Source organism: Homarus americanus, unplaced genomic scaffold, assembly GCF_018991925.1.
Source record: "Homarus americanus isolate GMGI-L3 unplaced genomic scaffold, GMGI_Hamer_2.0 scaffold48220, whole genome shotgun sequence".
Taxonomy (NCBI): domain Eukaryota; kingdom Metazoa; phylum Arthropoda; class Malacostraca; order Decapoda; family Nephropidae; genus Homarus; species Homarus americanus.
In genome coordinates, this window is record NW_024755060.1 from 2149757 (window position 1) to 2169454 (window position 19698).

At 39.4% G+C, this 19698-nt stretch overlaps 1 protein-coding gene across 14 annotated transcripts in view; it reads right to left on the bottom strand.

Moving 5' to 3' along the window:
• Positions 1–19698, bottom strand: part of LOC121856415 (protein unc-80 homolog) — a 104959-nt gene that overhangs the window by 32711 nt on the left and 52550 nt on the right. For 12 of the 14 annotated variants that reach the window (XM_042352005.1, XM_042352011.1, XM_042352014.1 and 9 more), the window contains 26 exons: positions 18159–18279; positions 17587–17757; positions 16714–16931; positions 16296–16534; positions 15865–16052; positions 15353–15501; positions 15020–15197; positions 14591–14723; positions 14028–14208; positions 13613–13722; positions 13275–13465; positions 12758–12970; positions 12106–12241; positions 11645–11765; positions 11370–11530; positions 11041–11132; positions 7115–7262; positions 3774–3862; positions 3441–3551; positions 2698–2817; positions 2258–2415; positions 1836–1933; positions 1449–1549; positions 1174–1296; positions 762–886; positions 165–372 (listed from right to left, as the gene is read on the bottom strand). In XM_042352005.1, the coding sequence (XP_042207939.1) occupies positions 165–372; positions 762–886; positions 1174–1296; positions 1449–1549; positions 1836–1933; positions 2258–2415; positions 2698–2817; positions 3441–3551; positions 3774–3862; positions 7115–7262; positions 11041–11132; positions 11370–11530; positions 11645–11765; positions 12106–12241; positions 12758–12970; positions 13275–13465; positions 13613–13722; positions 14028–14208; positions 14591–14723; positions 15020–15197; positions 15353–15501; positions 15865–16052; positions 16296–16534; positions 16714–16931; positions 17587–17757; positions 18159–18279 (3883 nt within the window). The remainder of the gene's footprint in view (positions 1–164; positions 373–761; positions 887–1173; positions 1297–1448; positions 1550–1835; positions 1934–2257; positions 2416–2697; positions 2818–3440; positions 3552–3773; positions 3863–7114; positions 7263–11040; positions 11133–11369; positions 11531–11644; positions 11766–12105; positions 12242–12757; positions 12971–13274; positions 13466–13612; positions 13723–14027; positions 14209–14590; positions 14724–15019; positions 15198–15352; positions 15502–15864; positions 16053–16295; positions 16535–16713; positions 16932–17586; positions 17758–18158; positions 18280–19698) is intronic. The other 2 variants (XM_042352002.1, XM_042352012.1) reach the window with 2 other exon arrangements.

Sequence of the window (19698 nt, forward strand, 5' to 3'; positions counted from 1 at the left end):
TCCTAACAAAGAACTAGTTTCTATATCCACACACATGATACAGATTTTAAAACAAACATAATAATGTTGGCTTGAATGTTTAGGAATAAGACTGTCTCGAATGTGAGGCATTTAGGAATAAGAATAAAAAGAAACAAAAAATAATATAAATAAGAGAGACTTACATGTTGAATTTGGTTGACGGTAACTTCATCCACATTGGTCTTGAAGTGAGGCATCCAGGGAGGGTCAACCACAGGCAGAGACTCTACACCTATCTTGGGGGATGGCAGTGTGAACTCTATCCCATGGGGGGGCACCTTAAACGTCAGCTGAGCTCCCTCTTCCATCCGTGGCCAAGCTTGGTACCTTGACTGCCACAACACTTGAAACCTGTGTAGAGGAGAGTACAGTTGAGTCTTTATTTTGGAGATGGCAGATGGTCAGCCCACTACTGGTCACAGCCTCAAGTTAAGAGAAGAGTAAAGAAAACACCCAGAGGTAAGAGTAGTAACTTTTGGAATCACCTGCCAGAGAGTGTAACATCATCTGACTGTGAGTTCAATTAAAACCAGACATGACCAACACTGGCAAATGTTCAAGTACATGCCCTGTACTAGCCAACAGTGTGTAATACCGAACAGATTGACTACCTCGTAAGCAAATGAGTAGTAAGGAGGATAATAGCAGCCTTGAATCACACCCCTTATTACTCAACAGCCATCGATAATGATTTACAGTTTGTGATAAATACAATCCAACATTAAGAGGATTTACTGTACCTGAGAATGGCATTGAGTCTAGTGTTTGGATCTGGGTGAGTCAGCTCGCGAGTCATAACATCAGAGGCATAGATTGGTACACGCACACCTGCCAGGATGAACGTGACAGCCGCAGTTGCCGTCACCTGAACGATGATAAACAACCAATCAGCTTCTCCTATAAACCCCTGACACACTAACTACTGTACTCTGGAACAACTTAAGTTACATTCACCATAACTACACATCATTTATTTTTCTTAACATTCTTGATAAATATGATAGTAATTGGACAGAGAAAATTGAATATATTAAACAGAAAACAAATACTCAAACAACAGATAATGGAAATACAAGACTCAACAAAATCGTAGGTGTAAGACAAGACCAAGTGTATTTTGAGTATGTGTAAGCGCAGTCAGTAGCCACACACCTCATTATCATGTTCCAGAAGTAACTCCCAGGCTTGAGGCACAACGTCCAGCAGTAGGTCCTCTGACATCACCGCCACGGCCTTACACACAACTGATAATGGTGCGTGACTTAACCCCATCACCTGAAGACAATGTTACAATTTATTATAGTGGAAGTTTTAGAATATACTGAAAAATTTCTAAAAGAGAGACAAGACTTTAAACAAATATCATATTTTGGGATATAATTATGATATGAATTTTATCTGAGTCTTAATTAGGTTATATATCCTACCTGAGTCTTCATGTACTTCATTATCATTGTATCTCCTTTTCTTGGCTTCTTTTTCTCTTCATCCTTGTTGCTGCTGTCTTTAGTCGTCTCTTTACCTTCACCTTAAGATAAAAACAAAATAACAATTAACTCATTATCTACAACATATATTTCAATCATTAAAGTAGGTGACCATCAGGTAGATATGGGCTTTGTTACCATGTTTAAAAGTGTTTCTCCTTCCTTAACATGACCCAAAGAATTCCATTTTATTTACCCATTTTGTTTTATAATCTTGCTTTCAGTGTTACCATTATATCTATCTCCATGATCTACTCAACACCTTGCCATCACATATCAAAATAATAATAAATAAATAAATAAATAATAAATCGGAAAGATAAATACCATCGGTGTCAATGGTGTCCTTGGAGAGGTGAACGGCCGACCCCTGATGGTGGCCCAGCCGGGTTAACACCGCTGATATGTCCACACTACGGTCGATCCTGTAATATTTGAGAGGTAAACAAGACTTTATTTAGTTAAGTTTTGTTAATTTATTTCCTATTTGTTCAAGTTAGTATCTTAATTATGTGGGACGAACAGATATAGAAACATAAATGGATGCCTGGCAGTTGTACAGTAGCTAAAACAACTATCTGTGCAGGTGGGGGTCGATATGCTCCGAAATTTTACGTGTGATTTGTGACAGCCATCATATAGCAATATTTATCATCCATGGTCTCATATTGTTTCCCACAAAGTATGCACAGATAGTTGTTTTAGCTAGTGTACACCCCAGTAGTGTGAGGGGAGGGGTTGTGACGTACTTATCCCGACGTGCAAAACTCTCCTTCCTCTTGAGTGGGGAGCTGTGACCCTGTTCCGACGCCTTCCTCCCTTGTTTCTTGTCCTTCTTACTGTCGCGGCCTCCGTCAGCGACCCTCGCCGCCTCCTCCTCCTGCTCCTCAAACTCCTCACCGTACATCTGAGGTAATGAGGGAAGAAGCTTATCCGAGAAGCTATCTAACGAGTGTTCATAGTAATAAGAACTAAACAAATAATGGTAAATTGGTAGAAAATATTAAGTACACAAATAGTAATAAATTGGCAGATAAAAAAAATTAAGTAGAAGAAAAATAACGATAAACTGGTATAGAAATAATGATGGGGTTACCTTGACTCCACCATCATAATATATACTATAAGGAGTCAAGTTACTGTGTTTCATAAGTCTCTCTGTACATTATCTTCCTGGACCAATATTTACCTTCCTGACAGCATGCATGAGTCTCCTACAAGCTCTCATATTCCTCTTGTAACAGTGAGGGTGACAGAAGGTCTGGTGGGTACAAGTCATATTGTACAGTGATGACATTCTCACTATGATCTGTAATAAGGGTTGAATATGTAATGAGTTATAGTCAATGGTGGAAACAGAATATGGGATTAGAATTTTTGCTCATATGGTGTTTAGTTTCAATGACATCTTTATATGTTTTAATAATTTATAGAAGTGATCTGGTTTTTGTTTTATAAGAGAAAAATCTGTATAAAACAATTGTCATCAGTTTAACCCTGGATGGTATGACTTAATCTGCTTCCATAATAACCTATTCATGTTCTGTTCTGTCTACAAGTACAGTACACAACAGTCAGGGTATTACTATACAGCCTGGGTACACTCTCAAGCCTCTTCAAACTACCCATTCTAAACTCACTTTCAAATTCAATGTTTCTGTCAATTAAACTTTTATATATAGTTTATCTTTGCTTTAACAAATACTCTAGCACAGTTTTATTATTCTGAGTGTCATAGTTGTCAGTGCTATAAATACCTGTAACGATGGCATCAACCAGGAACTATGTGGTGGTTGACTATTGTTAAAAGTTGAGTTGTTTTTTGATGCATAATGAACTGTTAATGGACTGTAGTTGTTAAGAATTACTTGTATGGCTCCTAGTGAACCGATTGCCAAGACTAATTCAGACAACAGAACACAAGACAGGAACCTTCAGCCAGGGCATGTTAGATGTAAGGCTCTCCTCGTCCAGGTCTCCATCAGTAGGGCTCTCTGGCAGGTCCTCATTACTCAGTACTCCAGGGGACTCCTCACCAGATACCTTAAGTAAGTAAAGAAAATTGATGACAAACAAATTAGGTAAATACATAAGTAAAACTAATGCAATGATGATCAGTCTAAAGATTTTACATGTCAGCTGTAATACATGCACAGTACAGTACAATATGCACTATCCCACTTGATATTACCATCAGGAATCAAAGGAAATTTATTTTTAAACCTTACAATAGATTATACTTTATAGTGTACGTAACACACTTACCTCCTGTTCCAAAAGTTCAGATGTATCAGATCGTTCACTAACTGCTGACACTTTCCTCCGTGACCTGACACTGTCAGACCTCTTGATGGCTAGGGAACCGTAAACATTTTCTAAATTATTATGTGTAATTTTCTATTTGACTGAATACAGTACCAGGGTTCGAAAAACTGCTCGACCAGCAGCCCAGGACGAGCACGGACCTCAACCCAACGACCGTGGTGGGCTGGCAGCATTTTTTATGATGGTCTTTTAAATATTAAAGACATAAACATGCTCTGCCGGATCCAACACTCCGTTCATCTCTAAACAAATGATTTGTCTGTCTGAGTTAGACTGGTTCAGGCTACTGCATGTGTCCCTTGTCTGACCAGGTTTACAGGGATCTACAGTTAACCCTTGTCTGACTAGGTTTACAGGGATCTACTGTACAGTTAACCCTTGTCTGACCAGGGATCTACAGTTAACCCTTGTCTGACTAGGTTTACAGGGATCTACAGTTAACCCTTGTCTGACTAGGTTTACAGGGATCTACAGTTAACCCTCGTCTGATTGGGTATACAGGGATCTACAGTTGGACCTACTTGTCTTCTTTAACTTTATGACAAAGTTTTAATACAAAATATTTTTTGTTTAGGTCAAACTGATCAAAGACTAGAAGGAAAGTTGTGAATATTCGTAATTATTTTTCTTCACCTTCTCGAGAACATTAGTATAAGTACTGTTTTGGTGCAGAGTATTCATCGAGCTTCAATTTACGAGATCGTTATATTCTCTAATGAACGTCACGTAGCAAACTTAAATTAACTTCTCATGGGAAAAATTAAGATTTGATCCTGAGAATCCCACTTCATAAAAGAACCAACATGAAGCAGACCATGAATATGTATACCCAAGCTTACTGAGTCTCTCTAAAAAAAGCCCCTAAACCACAGTAACTGGGGCTAATGAAGCATTAACTCCTACATGAAACTGTCGGTGTTTGACCCAAGACACGAGGGTGTGATGAGTCAAGATGCAGTGTTGGTCGCACCTCATTGATCATGTCATAATAAATCAGGATTGTGGTATCAACCGTCAAACATTAGCCAACCTCTAGTGACATCCCAGGGAGGTAGGCAGGGTCCAGGTCACTTCTTATTTTCCTCTGTTATAAAGTGGTTTTCAGGGTCAATCCCACACTTTTAACTTGACACCAGTCCAAGGTATCCTGTGAGTCAGAGGCCACCTATCATGAAGAAAGGTGGGGGAAAATGGCTCCACTGTGCAGCACATATACCAATGAAGAGTTAACTTTTAGCATGAGAAGGGAAACAGGTTCTCATATTACAGTAGGACCATCCCTTGCTGATGCAGAATCCAAAAAGATCTCAAACAAGGCAGCCATACAGAGCCGGTCATGGTACAGTAAATTTAAGTGTCTTTGATACAGACCACCTCACCAGTGGTAATTAGGGTGCCCCCCACTCACACCAACCACCTAACCTAACCCAACCCTCTAAAACCAAACAACCAGGACAAAACTACCCTACAACACTACCCAAACCTCACTTGACCCACCAGGAAACATAGAACAAACCAGGTAAGAGAACTCCCTCTGATCACTACACAACAGACTACACTCTCACTGAGCTAAACATTTCCAAAACAATACATGAAAAGAAAACCATTCACCATTACTTAATATAACCCAGTAATTATATGGCACAACACAAGTCCTTTCTCCACAGTGGCAGAGACTGAAGTGAGGGGTCATTACCGTGTATCTGGTTTATAACATCTTTATGAGGTGCAACGTGTGTAGTGGAAAGAATAGGTTATGCTGTCATGGTCCATCACACCTGTATGTCTTGAGGTAAACCAAGAGCTGTACTCTCTCACTGTGAGTTTTGTTTATTAGAGGAGTGTCCAACCACCTCTAGTCACTGTGGTCTTGGGGTAAATCCTGTACACTTAGGTAAGCATACTCAAAGGCTGCTCCACACTGGTGCTAATTCATAAAAGGGATTGTGGTCCTGGTCTCAAAAATGTTCAACTATTCCCTACGTCTCACTTTTTGAAAAGAAAGAAACACTGTTAAAGATCTCAAGTGAGAGACAACACCCCACACACTACTGTACATACTAAACACAGTTACACAGATAGTAAACATAAATGGATACTGTACTTACTCAGTGTGTCGTCCATTGTGGACCACTTGGTTGTTTATAAACACTTGGCAAGTCAGACACTGGTTCTCCTTAAACTTTATTTCATAATGTTCTCAGAATTTCTGTACTGTAAGGTGTGGTTTATCATCACCATTAGTTACGGTACAACACAAGATCGGTTTTAGCTGAAAACTGGTGAATGAATCTGTTAAATATTCCTCACACAATATTAAAAACATCATCATCTCATTTATACATGTAGATAGTATGAAGGAGCAGTAATAATTCATTAACAAAATGCTTCCCAAACCTATTTATTATTTGAGTACATTAAGCATAACTTCAAATGGTTAAAAAGAAACTCCTAACCATCGTCCTCGTAACTTTGCAACTTGTGTCAGGATTGTGCAGCAGTAAACTCTTACCATTGAACAATGTTCAAGCTGCCACAGCAAGTTATATAATCTAACTCAACCTGGCAGCCCATGTTTACCTGCATTCTCACAAGAGGGCGTCCCCCATCTTGTGTGTGTAGTGACGACCTTTACCAGTTTACCTTCATTTCATTACAAATAATCTGCTTTGTCTTTCAAGGTGTTGTTGTCATCTGGCTAGGAATGAACAGCTGGGCAAAGACTATAAAAGAAATAATTTATAAAATCCTTCCCAAGTCTAATAAAACACTATGAGCTCACCCCTTCTTAATCCTCCATTTCCCATAAGAATTTACTTGTGATCCTTTGTCAACACCTTTAGGTAAGTAGGCCAGGGATCAATCAGGAACCAGTGTGTTGAGAAGAAGCAAAATATGTTGTTAAAGCGAAGGTTTTATACAGTTGCCTAAGTGAAGTTAATAAGGTAATATTTTTGTCGTGCGGGATAATTTCTGGGTCAGATTTCCAAGTAAAATAACACGACGGCAATTTTTCACCGCAGATGTGACGATTGTTTTCTGTCGAAGTAAATGCCATAACAATAAGACTATTTTCTCATTTGGTCGACTCATCATATTTATTGGGCAAAGAGAAATTAAAAAATCCTCGCCCGCCGAGCAAGAGAAGATTAATTAAATTTTCCGAACCCTGAGTACCAACTAAAAAATAAAAATCTCAAGACAATCTTTTATAACCTTGGAAGGTATCAGACAACATTATCTCTTACAGTAACCAGATGTTTCCCCCTCAACACACTTACAGTCAGAGTCCGGCTCCTTGCTTCTTCTGCTTAACTTGAACGAGCGACGTTTAAAGGATGAATTATGGCTCGCACCCTTCTTCAGGAAGTGATGGCTACGGCTGGACTGCACTGTCCTCCTACGCTCTTCCTCACAATATTGTCCGCTCTGCCAATATGTGAAGTCTAAGCTAAGTGCTGAAACAGGTGGACTTGACAACCCTGGTAACTTACTAATTCTATAAAATCTTAAGGGATTCCAGTACAGTATAGACCACTGCTTTAGGTAATTGTTTAGACACTAAAACTTAACCATTATGTGTCAGTATATTAATCTAACCCTGTAACAGATCATACTCCCTTTGGTTATACTAAAACAGTAAAATAAAAAATAATAAAAATCAAGGTGAACAGAATTTCATACAAGAAGACAAGTCCTGATCCATTTAGAAATAAAGAAATTCCTTGGATTATGAACATCCGACTTATGAACACCCAGATACAGGACTCCTCTACCCTGTGACTAAAAATAAATACTGAAAATTTTTTATTGATGAAGACTTGTGACCCCATCTCCTATCTCTTTTTTTCTTCTTTTTCTTCTTGCTGCTCTCTCTCTCTCTCTCTCTCTCTCTCTCTCTCTCTCTCTCTCTCTTTAGTGGACTCGGCTGGAAACCTAACCATTATCAATAACATTGTGTCCATTAGAAACTGAGTTCCAAGATACGAAGAAAATTTTGGAACACAATCTAGTCATAACTCAAGATCTTCCTGTATTCCACAAGCAACTACAAGGAGGCAACGTCACCCCCCAAAAAATATCAACTTTATGACGATTCTTCCGATGTTGTATCAGTGGCTCAGAGAGAATGTGTCTAAAAGCCTAAAAATTTGGAATCTTTAAACTAAAACAAAAATTGAGATATTAAGGAAGTATAACTCTCCTCAACACACCTAAGTTTTTCTTTAAGTTCAAGGAGTCAATATTGTCAAGACAAATTTTAGGCTTACACATATTATAAGTGTTGTTTTTACTAACCTATCCTAACATAACCTAACCTTACCCCCAACACAACCTCTTAAGCACACCAGTTGAGAGAATGAGATGACATCCAAAACCAAATATTAACTCGACTCAAATAAAAAGAGCAAACTGTATCATGAAAATGCACATTTGATTAATATTTAAGAACAATGGTTGAGGTGTTGTTTAACTATCAACCAAAATGGAAAGAATTATCCCGAAAACACATTTTATTGCCATGCCGATAGTCACAGGACCCAAACACTGCACTCGTTATGATAATAGTCTAAGGCCCATGACACCTGACATTACTTGCTGGCAAAAATATAAATGATGGGTAAACCTTGTCTATTGCAGCTTTAACCTAATAAAGAGATACAGTAAAGGCGATCCCTCTCAGACAACAGAGGGTTAAGATAGAATGAACACATGATGCAACAGAAGCTAATACTACTGTATACTCCCCACTGTACTGGTCTTTTAGGCATTCGTAATCCCCTTCACTCCTGGCAGACTTCTACAAACACCCAGGGGACAAAGGTTCCAACAGTATCAAGAAATTTCAGAATTAGCTCCAGAGACCAAGTAACCAAAACACTAAGATTACTAATTGTGTACCAAGAAAAAAGTGCCATAAATTCATAACAAACTGGTGAAGGTATTATCTCAACAAGGAATGAAAAACAATAAGTAAAATGTGATATACAATGATGCATAAACCACAAAGAAAGTTTTGCATTAATTTCACAAGAGCAGCTGGGAGTAAAAAATGTAATAAGTGATAACAACTGCGTCACCCCTGTAAGACATCAAGAAATAAACACCCTATCCATGAAAAAAACCCTCCCTAATTACCCATTAAGGAGCAGCAACTTTGTAAAAATCTAAACCCAACTTCTTATACCTATTACTTACATGACGTTTATAAGTGGAATCATTTCAGGTTCTTAATACGTCTACCAGAGCATTAAATCCTTCCAAGAAAATACAGGACACGATACAATACCAAAGTAAAGGAGTTTCATATGCGACAAAAAACAAATGAGGATTATGATCTAGAACTATGCTTCAACGATAAAACAACCGCCCCACTATTATACAAGCTATCCATGCAAGTGCAAATAAAAACTCATGCATTATCTTTCTGGAAAATTATCTTGAAAAATAAAAGAGCCGGTGAGATAAACAATAGACCCAAATGTGCGAGAGAGAGGACAGACAAAAAAATAGCGCAATTCAATACAGCACAACCCTCCAAGCAAATTATTAGCACGAGTATAATAACAATTGGTTCTCGATACAGCTGCCTACGGTTCTCCTCCCCAGAACAAATTTACAGCACACTCTACAATGCTAAAGTTTGTGTGTGTTAAACTCAAATGATACTAAAGTTTGTCTGTGTTTAGCCTTTGGGAGGAATGAACTCGGCTAACCATGATAAATACTAAGCAGTAAAAACATCTCCAAGACAAAGAATATTGTCAAAACCACCACACCCTTAACTTATACAATACTGTATCTATTAACTAACACTCCCAGTTAGTGTCTGACAAGTTACCATATTGGAAGACATCAAGAAACACCTACCAATATATCTGTGTGTTGACGATATCGGTGGGAACTAACCAGAAACACGACCCTTAACCAAGAGGTGATGTACAGTCGGGACAAAAGTTCGCCGAGTCATGGGAACGAGTCTCCAAACTTACACACCCTGACTGTTTTATCTCGTTTGGGGTCGATGCTGCTTCTAGGAGGGAGTGAACTTTTGACACCAACTGTACACACATAAAGAACTGATAAACAATATAGAAACTGTATCCCAGTCAACACTCCTCATATATCAAGACAACTACTATGAATATTAACTTACATGAGAAAGAAAGTTTACAATTTTTTTTTATTACACACGGTAAATATTTTTAGATTCTGGCCTAAACAACTGTTCTTTAAAGTTCATGACTGATTATAACTATAAAGAACTGCAAAGAATTTAAAACAGTACTATCTAACCTTCTTGATTTAAGGATGAAATAACTAATCTGCTCATTTCTTAACTCTCCATTACTGAATTCCCCGACAAATGATTGACACTACTGTAACATCATCCTACCGTCAGTTGTCACTACCAGTACCATGTAACTAAATGTTGTCTAGTCTGTTTACATATGTGACTCCTTAACTATACCATCAAAGTTCTCATTACCTGATCAGTGTCTGTATAATGTATTGAAGACTCTTATGTATATTGTAGTTCAAAAACCATTATTATATTGCCTGTGGCTTTGCTGTGTCCACATATGCTTGATGCCTTAAGAGAGGAATTATTCATAAGTTGACCTACAAGACACAGTGTATAAGCTCCGCTCACCTAGCCTACAGCAGCTGGGGTTGGCATGATGAAGTGAAATATAAAGATCGCAAGTTCATATCTACCCAAATATACAACATAATGTATAATTTTTCTATTTTCATTTAGTTAATAAAGTTTTCTTTAGAGGAAGGTTAAACTCCCACTGTTAAATCTGCAGCTTCTTGTGATAATCAACTTCCTTACGTCTTCTTTGTCCTGATTAAAATAAAATTATTTCCCATAATATGATAAATATTCATCACATCAAGATTTCATTTTAGGTGCTGTTTAGTTTTTTTTTTTTTAATAACATAAAAAGTAGATTCTAAATACTGTACACAGAGAACATGCAACACACACAGTGAAATACAGAAATGTCTTACATTTTCTGGTTTTTTCATATGCTGTAGTAGACATGCACAGCAGAGGTACGCAAGTTGGTGTTTCAACTACGTGTATGGAGCCAATGAGTATCCTAAGCTGGAACATGAAGACCGAGGACACGAAGAGGTAAAGATGCAACATTATCTACAGCTGAGGGAGGTCAGAAGGTGAACATGTGATTCAAACCTGTACCGTGACTGTGGTGTTGGAGCTCCCGAGGCTTACGTTGTCAGGGTCATGCAGGGCAAAGCTGATCTTCCGCTCTCCGGTAAATCCAGCTGTCAAAAACAAACATGTAACAGACAGATGGATAGACAAAATGGTTGACAGTTTCATAATGTAGTAATGCTCTACAAGGTGATTCTAGTGAGCCAAAACATGTACTATCTGGTAGACCAACCTTATCACATTTACTGCAGTTTCATTGTACAGCTAATTGGTAAGACAGTATGGCAGGACAGACAACATTAAACATATATTTAATAAGACTGAACTATAAAACATAACTGTCCCACCTGGATGGCCTTCACCGATACTCTGTAGGCTCTGGGCAGAAGGGTGGGAGTACCCCATGGAGGAGAGGGCCATGGACCATCGCCGGGCGTGGTCCCTTCCTAGTCCCAACCCACCACAAGGAGGACCCCAACCAGACTGTCGCTCACCACGAACGGATAACCTAAAACACGTGATATTTAGTGTTATGAATCCGACACCTTACCCACGGTGGCCCACAAGTACGTGAAGCAACATAAGTGTCTTTAGATCAATATTAATAATAAACAATTACTACCTGGAAGACTTTGGTAAGGCTGTGTATGTCTCCCTGAGGAAGGCAGTGATCTCCAGCAACACCTGCACAGCCACCAGCTTGAGGGCTGTTGGACAGTCAGCTCCTCCTGGGTTGACACTAACTGCAGGAGAGGACACATCCCACCACAGACTTTAATGACTCATATTAGAAGGGTGATCCTAGAGTACCTACAGTCAAACCTCCATATAAAAGACTTCTCCATTACATAGGGGTTTCATATCAAATGGGCCCTTGATGTCATGGATTTCCCTCTGTTTAATAGTCAGTTAAACAGAGGCTTCACTGTACAGTATTATATGAGGTATTTATAATAACAAGAGTGTATCAGAGGGTTGATCAATATCCCACAGTCTCAGCATCACTGATACATAACCTACAGCAGTGAAACACCAAGAATAACTAGTGGTATATAATTATGTATAAGACTCAAGGTACAATACTTTCATCGAGGAAGTCTTCTTCTTCATCGTTGGCTCTGAGGGCACGACGAGTCTCCGTGTCTGTTATAGGGGACACGACCTCCTCCACTGTGGGTCCAGACTCTTCCAGCAGTTCTTCCAGGCGTGTCCCCAGGGCCTGTAAATGGTTCCTTCAACTTAGGTTTATCTTATACCTGTGATGGAACTTTAAACTCTACTGCCATCTTTAATCACACACAACAGTTCCTTCATGTTAAGTGATATCTTCACCTGATGCACCTTGTCATAACATCACTCAGCCCACTTGTTACATGTGGGATAGTGTCAAACCAAAGTACAAATCTTTTACAGCAGGTACCAATACAGTACTGTAGTTCCAATTTTATATGGATTACAAAACTCACACCAAAATTCAGGATAATCACTTAAATAATACAAAAATGATTAACAGTATAATGAAAACCTGTGGATGTGAAGCAATGATCCAGAAATACCATTTTATGATCAACTCTGGACCTGGTAACTTGTGTAGCTATCTGAAGTTCTCATTTTAGATAAACGGATTTAACAGGAAGTTATTAATTAATTATTGAATAAGTTCCAGCCATTATTGTCACTTAAAAAGTACTACAGGAGTCACCAAACATAGTTAAGTCAAGTGTTGAAGTCCTACCTCAGCCCACTGATAAAACATCCTGCCAGCAGCACGCTGAAGGATGTTCATCCTTCTTGCTCCTGAAGGAGGAGTCCGACTGAGAGGAACTGATGGGCGGTACATTGGTAGGGACATCTTGATCCAAGCTGGCCAAGCACCACGGTTACAGCGGTGTATGAAGTGAGCGATCTCCATGAGGAAGGCAGCGCGGGCTACCACTGGTGCACCGGGCTGTGTAAAACACACACTGGTAATTAATACTAAATTATTTGTTAGAATTTTTTGTATTAACTTATCATATTTATCCAAATACTATAAATTATTACTTATAAAAGAACAAATGAACAGACAACATCATAATATAGAGGAATAATATGGCAGCAGTTTTAAGACTGAATGACCATAAATACAGAAAAATGTATGAAACTTTTGTTCCCTGCTACCCTGTACAGTACTGTACTGTACAATACTGTACTGAGAAAACAGTCACAAGGGAAGAAACAAAAACATATAATACTGTACGTCTGTCACTGACCAGGTCCAACACAGCAGCTATGAGTTGTGGGTCTGGTACAGAGCCAGGCTGGCAGGTCTCCAGCAGGAAGTTAAAGCGCAACATTCCATTCCTCACAAGGTCCATAGGCACCAGCTTTCTTTCCCTCACAAGAACTACACTTGTCTCTCGCACTCCTCCGTCTAGATCAAGACTGTTCCTCCGGCTTGGGTCTGACAGAACAAGTAACAAGTGAAACATTGACAAAGATTATGGCAAACTGATGAAATATATTCATAATATAAGTAGAATGTAACACACAATATATATAATAAACCTGAGAGAGAGTTTGACGGAGTAATCGGGAGTTAAAGCTTTACCTGGTGTCTCATCACAACTGTAGTCCTTCTTCTTCCCCTTCCCAAAGCTGATCCTCCCAACATGGTCCTCTACCCTACGACGCACCATCATCAGCCTGATACCCATGGGTCTGCAAGATTGACAATGAAACAAAATGCATTACAGTTTTTACAGGAAGGTGATGAGGTGCCATTGGATAACCATAGGCTGATATGTATACAAAGATGGATACTGGGGATAAAACTCAATCTACAGTTCCACATACAGTACATCACAGTGGCCATGTTTACAGAGAAGTGAATTGGTTAGGTTAGGATGTGAAGTTGGATGGCTAATATGCTACTTGGCTATTTAAAAAGTCAACAATGTGGCAACACAGAAATTATCACAATTCTAAATAATAAATAAAGATACGAATAAATAAACAATAAATACCCGGCTCCAGGCTTGGTGATCAGTCTTGGCCGGGTAACACCACCGGCCAGACCGTGGGAGATGCTGTGTGATGCCGAGTGGGAGAGGCGGCGAGCAAGGGCTGGGGGCAGCTCCACATGCTCGTCGAGGTATGGATTAATTCCTCCTCCTCCATCCATACTTCGACCCCTGAGCCAACTCACTGAAGAGGTGTGGATAATAGTGTTCTAGTCATATATATTTAGAAACACATTAGAAGGTACAGTAGTTAAGTTGCTAGAAATACAATTATTTCTTCAACCTGATTCCAAAATGAGAGGAGGATGTACAAAAAACTGCCTGATCCTGAGATTTGTGAGAGAGAGAGAGAGAGAGAGAGAAGAACTGGCCTGCATTAACCTGACTTCATCCTCTTAAGCTGCAGACTCCTGACAAATTCCATTCCCTGATCCATGAGAAGATAGTATGGTAGATGGTCATATAGATGGACCATATGACAAACAGATACAGTGTGTCTGACAATATCCTAAGCCTTCCATTACAAGAGAGTTTACATATCACAAGTACATATAAACATGACTCACCAAACTTAGATACTCTTCTGCCTTTAGGATGGGCATTTGGTGCAAGGTGGTCGTACTCTAAAGGTCGAGATGCCAACATCTGAGTGTGACGTCGACGTACTGTTGACACTGGACTCTGGCCACCTGGAGAGTCCTGTTTACCAAGAATAATTCATCACTTGAAGGACCATATAATCAATAAAACTTTTAAACACAGTAAAGGATTACAACATTTAAAAAGAAATTACGGTATTAGTTTGTCTACAGCATTTATATTTTGTCAGCTGATATATCAAACTCCCAAGAACTCCTGTTTTCTCTTCTCATAATGTTATAATGAACTTCAGTACAAATAGTGGAAAATATCATCCATACAACAGCCATAGACAAGACTATCAAGAACAACAGAGGATCCACACAGCCATTAGGTAAATAAGATTATCTGCACACCTCTTGTTGGTCATCATAGACACTGCTAACTGAGGGAGCTTTTCTCATGACTGAGGAAATGGAGGAAGATGTGGACTTCTTCTTGAAGAGTCCTTTCCTTCCTTTACCACCTTCACCTCCTTCCTCGGTCATGGTCGGAGGAGAATCCCGATATGCGTCCTCCTCCACCGTCACACGTCTGATTGGAGGAATATTAAAAGTAAATCAAAGTTACAGTGTATCAATTTCTGTTAAAAGTTCAAAGGATTACCATATTCAGTTCTCCACCATCAACATTTATAATATTTCATCCTCTTTATGTTTTCACACACATTAGTACAGTACTGTGCTGACCTGACAACTCGGGTAGTTTGTAGCTTCTGCCTATGTTTGTGAGGGCGATCGGCAGAGTCGATGAGACCTGACAGTGCCACCCTGCGGAACACTCCACCGTGACCTTCCCTGATGTATCCCAACAGTTGGCGCACATCACAGTACACAGCCTGAGGGAGGGGCACCAACCTTAATACAAAATTTTCTCTTTTTTTTTCTTATATAACAAGGCATCCTTTTATTAATTAATTTTGTGAATCAATCAGGAAATTCCATTTTATAACCAAGACCTGATGAGGTGACTTGAGTTTGCTAGACAAGCACTTCAACTGGTGGCAAAGTGTGCTGATTGGTCAGACAAGGATCAATAACTGAACACTAAGTCCTCAACTGACAGCTGACACTATACTAACAGAAAGCTGCCTGGCAAAGACCCTAAGTTAAAACATACATCTTAAGAATTCAATACATATTTGAAACATGATCACTTGAAAGCAAAATACAATTTTTAATGAGTACTGTTCTGTACTCACCATATTCTCTGGATTCTTTAATTCTTTGCTTGACTTAACAAACCGAGACACCAGAGCCTTAAACACAGAAGCCACCAGCTGTCCCTCAATGCCCCTGGAGCCAGCACCACCAAGTGAGGCCCCAAAGTTGGTGGCATATCCTCCCTGCTGGTTGTCAACACCTTTACCTGAGCCTGTCCTCTTCTGACCTAAAGGACAAACATCAATATATTTATTCATCACCAAAACACTTGTTTATCTTTAGTTTATAACAAAACTAAAACAAAGTATTGTATACCTCTAAAAATTCCAAACTACCGGTACGTCACAATGTAGGCCGTAGGGTACAGTATATTAATTGTAATTCCTGTTCATGATGTCTGACAGATAACAATAATAAGCAAACAAATAATTACTGTACAAGATATAGCTCTATATAGATGATCACTTACTAATGGGCGACAGCAGTGATCCGGGGTCAACACAAAAGCCGAGGAAGGCGTGGAAAAACTCCAGAATTTCCATCATTGTTTTGGTCTTGACGTACATCCTGAGGTACTTCCTAAAGGCACTCTGGTCGGAGCGGTACAGTCGAGCCAAGAGGCCCTGACCGGTGTACCTCAGGAAGTCAGCCGGCGGACCCCGGTGTCCGTCGTTACATCCATGTTGACATCCGAGGTGTCGGTAAATCCTGTAAGTATATTCACCCAAGTCAGGGACACTGTAGTGGAACACACAACAGCAAAAACATATACATTTTCCTTTTATATATCAACTCCCCAAGAACTTTATTTCCACGTGTTATCCTGAGCTGTGATAGACACTGTACCGCACCATTAATATGGACAAGGAAGCAACAGGGAACTGTACCTGATAATTGTGTCCATAAATATATAGTGATGCTTCTGTTCCTTGTCCTTCTGTGGTGGCTTGGGGTCATCTTCTCCTTCCTCTTTGTCCAGTTTCTCCCATCGTTTTGGTGTCTTGAGAAGCCCCAAGTCCAACAGGAAGTCCAGGAGGTGGAGAAGAATTTCACACACTCGTAGAGAACAAACGTGGGCGTCGCGCTGAGCTACAGACTGTGCTGCCTGCCGATACATTTTGTCCGTGTCGGTAAATTAATGACATTATAAACACTACAAGTGACTGATGATATGAGATAGAAGTGAATTTAAAAGATGATAAAAAAAGATATGAACTAAACTGGGAAGCATAATGTGTTGTCTAATGGTAGGCCCTGCTGCTATATGGCATTGCAAAAATTGTGACCAAGGCCCAGGTTGCTGATCTGACTTTCTGCCTCATTTACACATAATTGCAGGGTCTCAATTGTTTCTATTGCTAATGACAACACAACATACATATATCGTTTCTCACTAATAATTTTTTTTTTAATTTCTTTATGGTTCCTTATTATTATTATAATTATTATTATTGCAGTGTTTTCATTATCATTATTGTTATCATTATTATTTTATTTCTATTTTTGTATTTTTTATTATAAATTTTACTTATCTGAATTATTATTACTATTATTATTATTATTATTATTATTATTATTACGTTTTCGCCCCCCGGGCCCTTATGTGGGTCAGTGACCTGTGTCCGGGTGGGCTAATACCCGTAAAAAAAAAAAAAAACTGTCCTGTGTTATTAACAATCAGAGTAACTTTTTTATCTGAATGGAGGACCAAGATGGAACAGCCTATAGCCACGACATGAGCCTTTACCGTGGACATTTACCTTCAGGAGAACGTGGAGGTTGATGTGACCGTCGCGGGTGATGTAGTGGGTTGACCCTGGGACTTCAACGGCCTCCTCGTGTGAGTACTGTATGTTGGAGTCCGTCTGGGAGCGCGACAGTGGAGGCTTCTGGTATATGACGTGACCTTCGATGCTTCCGCTCTGTGATGCCTGGTGACGGAGGCGGAGATGAGGTCGATGGTGGAGATGATGGGGTTAAAGTTAGCAAGATGAAAACTGTAGAGAAATACACTGGATGGAACTGAAGATACATAAACAGGCTGAGACACTGATAATTTAAAAGACTTGAGAGGCTAAAAGGCTAATAAATACACACGACTGAAATACTGAGATTGAGGGATTATAACATTGATAAGACTGACTGAGAAACTATATGAGAGACAGAAACATATAAGTAGATAAGACTGACTGATAAACTATATAACAGAGAAACATATATAACCTCTCTATAACAAACTTCAATATACCCAACTGCTCCTCAGATCCCACTATGACCTCTCTATACTGAACAAATTCCCTATTTTGCAACGTCAACGAGTGAAATCCTTTACCTGGTCCCTCCACCCGTGCTCACTGGGAGACGGCGTGTGCTGGGTGACGGTGATGATGGGGTGAGTCGCCCCTATCATCTGGGGGAAGGCTCGTCTGTCTGGTCGGCCTTCACCTACATACCTGTATTAGTGATCCTAGCGGTAGTATTAGTACGATTATATGGCTACATAGTCAGGCATATTAATACCTCCCTTCATTCATTAATCCTTCCATTCATTCATTAATCTTTCCATTCATTCATTAATGCCTTCCATTCATTCATTAATCCTTCCCTGCTTTCATCATTCCTTCCCTTCACTCAACATTCCATCCCTTCATTCATCATTCCCTCTCTTCTTTCATCGTTCTCTCCCTCCATTCATCATTCCCTCCCTTCTTTCATTATTCCCTCCCTTCACTCAACATTTCCTCCCTCCATTCATCATTCCCTCCCTTCTTTCATCATTCCCTCCCTTCATTCATCATTTCCTCCCTTCTTTCATCATTCCCTCCCTTCACTCAACATTTCCTCCCTCCATTCATCATTCCCTCCCTTCTTTCATCGCTCTCTCCCTCCATTCATCATTCCCTCCCTTCATTCATCATTTCCTCCCTTCACTCAACATTCCCTCCCTTCATTCATCATTCCCTTCCTTCATTCATTAATCCTTCCCTCCCTTCATTCATCATTTCCTCCCTTCACTCAACATTCCCTCCCTTCATTCATCATTCCCTTCCTTCATTCATTAATCCTTCCCTCCCTTCATTCATCATTCCCTCCCTTCATTCATTAATCCTTCCCTCCCTTCATTCACCATCCCACCATTGGTTTGAGCCAGCCAGAAGCTAAATTAACTGAAACAGACATATGGGTCAACTCAAATTGTCCCAGGAACAATGATTTCCTTTACTTGATAATGTAGTAATTGTTAACTCAGCTACAGTTAACATCTAAACATGCCTGTGTTAATTTCATCAGACAGAGTCGCCATAGTTGTTCAGCCTTTATAAAACTGTGAAATTTATATTTTTTATTATACAGTTTATGTTGAAAAACCTATACTGTATGTTAAACAAGTGACATCATATCTATAAGTTACACAAAGGCTTTTATAAAGAACTGTACATGAAGTTATGACAACCAAGAAGATTAAATTACTTTGATATGAATCTTCCTTTTTTATTCCTATAGGGTGACCATATAGACAGATGGTGATCCTTCAAATCTCAGCATTTAGCAGCTGGCAGGTTCTCTACACACTTGGTAAGACAATAATGCAGTCAAGGTTTGCTCCCATCATCAACCACAGCACACAAATATGTACAGGAATCATGTTATCACCGACTGTGCAAACATTTATATACATGTAGGAACTCAGTACAGTACTGTATTCCACTCTGGGTAGGAATAAAAACCGGGACTTTTACTTATGAGGTAAAAGCCCTTCTAGATATTTTGTATTTGTACTTCACTACAGGAAGCTCTGAAATCCCAACTGGCCAATACAATACAGTACTGCACCACTACACCCAGCATCACTGTATACCTTAACCTGAGTG